This window comes from Diospyros lotus, chromosome 12 (genome assembly GCF_014633365.1).
Source record: "Diospyros lotus cultivar Yz01 chromosome 12, ASM1463336v1, whole genome shotgun sequence".
Lineage (NCBI taxonomy): Eukaryota > Viridiplantae > Streptophyta > Magnoliopsida > Ericales > Ebenaceae > Diospyros > Diospyros lotus.
Genome location: NC_068349.1, coordinates 8,848,651 through 8,856,014, shown reverse-complemented (window position 1 = coordinate 8,856,014; position 7,364 = coordinate 8,848,651). Strand labels below are relative to the sequence as shown.

At 35.9% G+C, this 7,364-nt stretch overlaps 1 protein-coding gene across 1 annotated transcript; it reads right to left on the bottom strand.

Annotated features, from left to right (window-relative positions):
* Positions 1-5,304: 5,304 nt before the first annotated feature.
* On the bottom strand, positions 5,305-6,770 carry LOC127813913 (AT-hook motif nuclear-localized protein 23-like). The gene has a single exon (XM_052355046.1). It carries the CDS (start codon positions 6,389-6,391, stop codon positions 5,552-5,554), a length of 840 nt encoding a protein of 279 aa, XP_052211006.1. The 5' UTR covers positions 6,392-6,770; the 3' UTR covers positions 5,305-5,551.
* Positions 6,771-7,364: the final 594 nt, after the last annotated feature.

The following is a 7,364-nucleotide window of genomic DNA, read 5'->3' as shown; positions in this document are numbered from 1 at the left end:
AGTAGGCTTTGCAGATCAGATGGTTCGTGTGTGCTCGCTCATAGGGGAGGTTGCGTGTTCGAAACTAGGGGAGGGGAATGCTAGGAAGTTAATTTCCAGCATCGCCATGTGAGGCGCGACTTGGCCGGCCATGCTTGCACGGGGTGGGTCAATTAAAAATTTAAATATTTTTTTAATTTTTGTGGAGAATCACAGCTAAAATTAAAATTTTATTATTTTTTAAAGTTTTGCGGCGGTTTTTAAACCCCTGTTAAAATTAAAAATTCATTTTTTTTAATTTTTGTAGCAGTTCCAAAACTGTTGCTAAATATTTTAAAATATGCTGCTAAATCACTTATTTTGCGGTGGTTTAAAAATTGTCGCAAAAAATATAATTAGCAGCGGTTACTCCAGTGGTTGTTGAAAATTGTCGCTAAATGTAAAAAAAAAAAAAAAATGCCGCTAAATGCTAATTTTTTTGTAATGTGGAAATCAAGTCTCTAATATGTGATGACTTTGTTTACAACTGAGGTAGAACATGTAGCAATATCTGAGGCAATAAAAGAGGCTATGTGGCTAAAAGGCCTAGCTAGTGAACTCCTAGGGATTGTAGTAGATGCCACTTTGATATGTGATAGTCAAAGTGCCACACACTTGTCAAAAAATCTGGATTACCATGAAGGGACAAAGGACATATAGATGTTCGTCACCATTTTATTAGGGAAATTTTAGATAAAAATGAGATAAATCTAATAAAAGTTGCAGGTGACGAGAATGCTACAAATATGTTCATGAAAGTTGTTCCTATGACAAAGTTGAAGCATTGTTTGAAGTGCTTCAGGTGGTTGAAGAGGTTGGATAAGAAGATTAGGTCAAGTATTGTTGAGTGCAAGTGTCCATCTTGATGAAGTCTAATCCTATGCAAATGGTGGAGAATTTGTACAAGGATCTGCCTAGGATTAGTCTTAAGACTTAGGAGAGAAAAGAATTAGATAAGGATGCGGGTGTCAGTAAGCTTTCATAAGTCTGTTATTTAGCGGTAACCTCCACGTGTATAAGGCGACGACCGGTTCCGTTTAAATCTTTGTAACTCCTACCCTCTATGGTTTATAAATAAAGGGTTGGGGGTAGGTCATTTCAACTACTAGTTTTCATTCTATCTTGAGAGAAAGAGTATGTGTTGTGTACGCTAAAGAGAAGTTTGTGTTATGGCTTTGTAATCTTTGGTTAGAAGAACTTGTGTATAGGGTTGTGAGAGAGTGTAATGCATGTAATCTGTTCTTTTAATTTCAAATTTCAAGATAATGAAGGCAAGATGCTTATCAATCTGGACGTAGGATCTCTCAAAAGGAGGTCCAAACTAGGATAAATTTTCCTATGTCATGTGTTTGAGTTGTGTGTTTTCTTGTATCTTAAAATTTTGTTTTCTTTGTGTGAGTGTGTGATTCTTAAGGGATATAAGAGTGTGCAAAAGTGGGAATTGCGTCAACAAATATAAAAAATTATATTACCATGTATTTCTACATAAAAATTAATATCTTAAACATAATTTGTGAGATCCCGGAAAGCACCTTATCTGTTGTATTGCACCAATCATTGTGTTACCAAGTTCTTAATCCGATTAGATATTAGATGTTAGATATGAGATATTTGATATTTGTAGGTTACTGTGCATAAGCTATGATTTCGGTTTTAAATACTGACTTAGGAACAATAAATTAATAATCTCTCTGTTGCCAATTATCTTAATTGAGAATGACACTATACTTTTAAAGAACATAATGCTATGTAAACATAAATTTTTTGTAAAGAACTCTTATACAGAAAAATGACTTTTATATTATATATTAAACAAAATTGCTCACTAAAGTGAGTCATAACTATAAAAATGTCACCGTGGCATTATTTTAACAAGTATATCTTCTATATAATAATTCTGTAAGATATCAATTCTCCTTAAAAAAAATTAAGGTTAAAAAGTCTATCTACTACTATATATTATTTAATTCATCTAAGAAAAGTTAGCCTATCAACTACAAGAACCACATAAGCAGCATAGCAGCAGATTCCCAAGTGGTTGCCATTATCATTGATGTCGGGACGTGTAGCAATCAGTGGTATCAATTATGAACCATGAAATGTGGCCTTATCTGATAAAAAAATTGTGGGTTTTGTGGAATAAGAAGAATAGAATAATGGGTTTTGTTTAGCTAATTTGATAATCATTTCCTCTTCTTCAAACTTGGAAGTAATTAATATTTTAGATGACAGCTTTATATTAACAGAAAACTAATGTAGACGGAGGCATACATATCTGGATCAAATGACGCCATGAGACTAGGTCAATTCTTATTTGAATCCAAGGGATCACATCGCACAGTTGATTAACAATTGGTGCGCCCACATGCATTTTTAAAATTCAGTTGATAAGATAAGGTCGTTATATGCTAACTACCGATCGTTGATAATCTCTCGTATTCATCACTACATTTTCAGCTAAATATTGTGCAAATAAAATGAATAAAAGAAACAAAAAAAGAATCATACTTCACCGAATTAATATGACATTAAACCAGTTTTTTGTGATTGATGCACACTACATAATGCAGTTCAGAAATTAAAATTTAGTGTGTAAGATTCATTTGTTAGTTCTGGATGTTGAAAGGGTAATTTTTATATATATAAATAAAATATAAATATAGAAAGTTTAATTAATTAGAAATTCGAAACTACAGTAGTGCTCTTTAGGGATGGACAAGAATCTGTGCCTTTGCCATTGTTTCTGAGCTCCTTTACTGGAACTGCTCATATATAGCTCTTTAAATTCCAACAATGCAACTGTTCTGGTTCTGTGTAATTAATAATTTATGTGGATGGGGATTGCTTGTTCTGAGCATAAAGCTAAACCTAGGATAGATTCTACCATTTAAAAGCTAGATTAATTTGTTAAAAGAATATGGCTCTCTCTATATATACTATTATATATATCACATCCAAAACTGATTACTTAGCCCCTCAAACTTAATTATTCCCCCTTAATCCTTAAAAGAAAAAAAAGAAAAAAACTAAAAGGAAACTATTCTTAGAAAGGGTTACAAATTCAAAGACTTAATGCATGGGAACAAATTCAAATAATCACAACCAATACAGTACATTCAGGTCATTTGACAATGGACAATTTCCCTATATTTTTTGCTAGCCAGCTAGGATTCTTAATATATATATATATATATATATGCAAGTTCAACTAGCTTCCCATACTTTCTTTCATAGACTAATTGTGTGATTGACACAAAGCTAATTAAGTAGCCCCTAGAGACTATGGTTTAAATAACCTGAGTTTAAACATCCACCTATGAACTCAGGCAAATCTTTCCATCAACTAAGAACATGATTTTTACTAAAAAAAAAATAAATGTGATTTGTGGAGTATTATGTGTAGTTCAAAAATAATGACTACCTTGTTACAAAAAAAAAAAAAGAAGTATAAACTCGGGAGATTAGAAACTACTTTAAGCATATTTGATAATTAATTAATTCATATGCTTTAATCGAGAGGAATATGACGAAATTTAGTGCAGAACACATGGGGCTAAGAGAATTTGAGAAGTAAGGATGGGATCCATGAAACTGGCCATTTTGTTACATATATGTTCATTGGCTTCAGAAATCTAGTGGGGAATAAAGTCTGTTGACAATTTATCCATTCGAATAATTAAAAGTCCATTGATCTTTTGAAAACCTTCTTAATCGTTCATGACGATCACTATTATGTTACCTAGAAGGAATGGATAAATTAATTAATTGGACATTTTGGAATATTAATTAATGGTAATAGGATATAATCACGATCACAAAGAATAATTTGGTCATCACACAGTTAATGAAGGAGATGAGCAATAGAAAGTTTGATCATTTCAATCTGAACTGGTTTCTTTTCTTGTGGAACTACAAATTCAAATGCGTAATTAGCATAGAATCGGAATCACATGAAGAACATTAGTGCTAACATCCAGGTGTTAATCTAACCGTGAGCATACAATTGAGGATGAAATACGTTCTCTTGGAAAAGTTTGGATTAAACAACAGAAAATAGATGCTAGCTATACTGCTGTACATAGAGGGCTGATAGTTTTACAATTATGTATAGCTCCTAGCACCACTTTCAAGCAATTTTAGGCCTTCATTGTATCCTGTGTTGTGGTCTTGGTTAGATTGGGAAGGCTTAGATTTGGGAAGCAGAGGCTTTTCTGATTGTACGTACGCTGTGTACTGAGGCTTGGAATTATGTCTTAATAAAGTTCATTTTTATAAAAAAAAAAAAATCATTTTCAAGCAATAGATATAATAGACTGATCAGAAATGTGACCAGTAAATAAAATAAGTTCATATTCCTGCTTACTACTAGAAATCAGTCTTGCTTGTTATTTCTTTCGCAAAACATGGCTAGCTCATAGCTGCTAAAGGGACACTCCACTAGATCTTATGCTAGTATAGGTATAGCATTATTTGTAATTAGGCGAGTGCATCTGTAGATTGTTGACCTTCTAAATCAACAGATTAAATTGCCGTTGAGCACTTAAGCAAGGAAGCAAAAACTAAATAACCAAGTCCTCATCAAATGGATTGATAAAAAAAGAAAAAGAAGATAATTTGAGTCATTTTGGAATTGATACACATGTTTGTCACAAACAATGACGTGATTATGTGTGTGTGTGTGTGTAGTATGAAATGAGAAGTAAAAATATTTCACTTTGCCAAAATTTAAAAATATAAATGTTTCCTATTAGTTTATTACACTGAAGGGAGGAGCATTTGGGTGTGAAGAAAATTACTAGTGCAGGCTGTTTGCTTGGGTTTCATCAAAACTTGCTTTTCCAAAAGAGTATGCTGAGAAAGAAGAGGGGAAAGGGAAGCTCGTGGTTTATGGAAATCAAGATTAAGAAATTCAGCTCAAACATTAATGCAACTCTTGTTGGAACTGAAGCAGCAACGATACCTCCATTCAAGAAATAGAATCCTCACTAGAGAAACCCTCGTGCTTAATTATTTTTTTTTTTGTTCTTACTAGTTTAGTTAGTTTATATCCCGAAAACAATGCAAGAAGCACAAACCCTGATCTGCAAATCGCCTAGATTTACGAAGACATGAGTAATAAGAAACACTAATAGAGCAGATAAAATATACCATTTGGAAACAAAAAATGAAAGCTTGTTCATCTGTTTATCACGGTGTCCCACTATTGCCAGAAACCATTTTTTGTTGAGTCCAAATTAAGCTGAATTAGTTGACGACAAACCATTTCTGTTACAAGGAGGGAAAGTGTTACATCATGAAGAACAACAAGAAGAAGACTATTTCCAGAAACCAAAGATACAGAAGATGCAAAAAGATATTAAAGAGTAGAAGAAAAAAAAAAAGAAGCGAATACAACTCGGAGAAGAGAAGAAGAACCATGATGATCATGATTCATGACAATGTAACACTAAATTTTCTGACATTTTCTGATTCATCAAGAAGCCTATTTTCACCCGAATGGAAACTTGGAAGTTAAATAGAAGCCGGGATTTCATCAAAATGGCGGGCGGCCAGCTGAATTTGCTGCCCATGGTCCATCCACGGGCAACTGACAATTAGGCATATTGAGAGGCAAATTGAAGAAAGGAAGGCCGGAAGATGGATCCGGAAAGGGGTTGTTGCCGCCGTGAAGAAGCCCGCCTCCTCCGGATGCCTGCGACACGGGCGGCTGAATCTGCAGCTGATCCTCATCTTCCAACGGCAGCCTCTCATAAGCAACGTTAGTAAACGACGCCGCAATCACAATCACCGGCCCAGCCGCCACCAGCTCGCCCACCACGTTCCCTCCCACCACCTGGCCCTGCCCTCCAGCCAGAAACACCGTCAAGCTCGTGGCCCCCGGCGGCGCCGGCGGGGGCAAGAACGATCCTGACAACGACAGAATCTCGAATCTCCCATGTAGGGCAACCACAGCGCCAGGCGAGGCCGGCTGCCTCAAACTCACGTTCGTCACCGTCCCACTGCCGCTCAGTATGCAGATCCCGCGCTGCCGGCGGCGGGCGTACGTCGCCACGCACTCGAAGACGTCGCAGCCATTGCCGACCTCCAGAATATGAGCTCGGAGGGTGTTTGCACTCTCTCTAGTGATAATAACGGGCGGCTTTGGCCTGTTCTTGGATCCGGGTGGCCGACCTCTGGGGCGGCGAGCAACGAGATCGCTGGAGCAGGCGTTGGTGGCGACGAGCTCAAGGCCTTGGTGGTCGTCGGAAAACTGGTCCAGATTCCGACCCTTATTTTCATCATCGTCATGATGGGGCTGTCTCTGGAGGTGCAAATCCGAGCGGTGGAGCTGATGAATGTAATGAGAAGCAGTGCCTAAATCCAAGCCAGCCATAAACACAACAACATCAAAAGGAACAGAAACACAAGCAACAGAAAACAAGGAAAATATAAAAAATGGAACAAGGCCGAGATTTAAAACTGTTTGTGGTTTGTTTATTTGAGGAAGTGGGTGGGGGGCGGGGGAGAGGAATATATAAAATAGATGTATAAAAAATATATAGAGAAAAAGAGAGCTCTGGAACTCGAACCCTGGCGAGATAGATTTGAATATAGAGTGAGAGAGAGAGAGAGAGAGAGAGAGAGAGAGAGAGAGAGAGATTAGGAAGAAAGAAAAGAGTGGTGAGGGGTTTTGAGTGCAAAGACGTAGAGACAGGGAAGTAACTGGGAAGGAGGCGGAGGAAGAGGAAGAGGAAGAGGAGATGGGAGAACTTGGGGAGACAAAATACTCAAAATGCAGTCAGTCATTTCTCTCACACCCCTAAAAGTTGAGTTTTAATACACCCATAAAATATTATCTACTTGGAATTTTATTATTATTATTATTATTATTTACTTATTCTTTCTCCTCAACTTCTTCTTTCCTCTTGCTTATTTCTTTTAGAGAGAGAGAGAGAGAGAGAGAGAGAGAGAGCGCGTGGAAGAATTGACCACCATTATTGAGGTCTAGCTCCTATGGCAATTTTGGAATGAGCACTCCATAATCCAATATGGATAATTATTTTCATAGTAATTTAGTTTTTTTTTTTTTTTTACTAACAAGAAGTTAAAAATTCGCAAGTTTTTTTCTTATCCATTTTGTGGAAGAAAACAAAAAATAAATATTATATAATTTTTTTTCTTATACATTAGGTTTGAGAAGAGAAATTGATATATGTACACATATATTTTTTAATTATTCTTACTTGCATATATCATCATGGATGAATTTAGTGATAAGGACAACTGATAAATATGTGTGAGGTCTCATGTTTAAAATTTTTTAAAAATGTTATATAAAAATTAAATTATAATTTACTTAAAAGTGA

Coding starts and splice junctions, on each gene's coding strand:
- LOC127813913 (XM_052355046.1), bottom strand. CDS start 6,391: ATGGCTGGCTTGGATTTAGGCACTGCTTCTCATTACATTCATCAGCTC.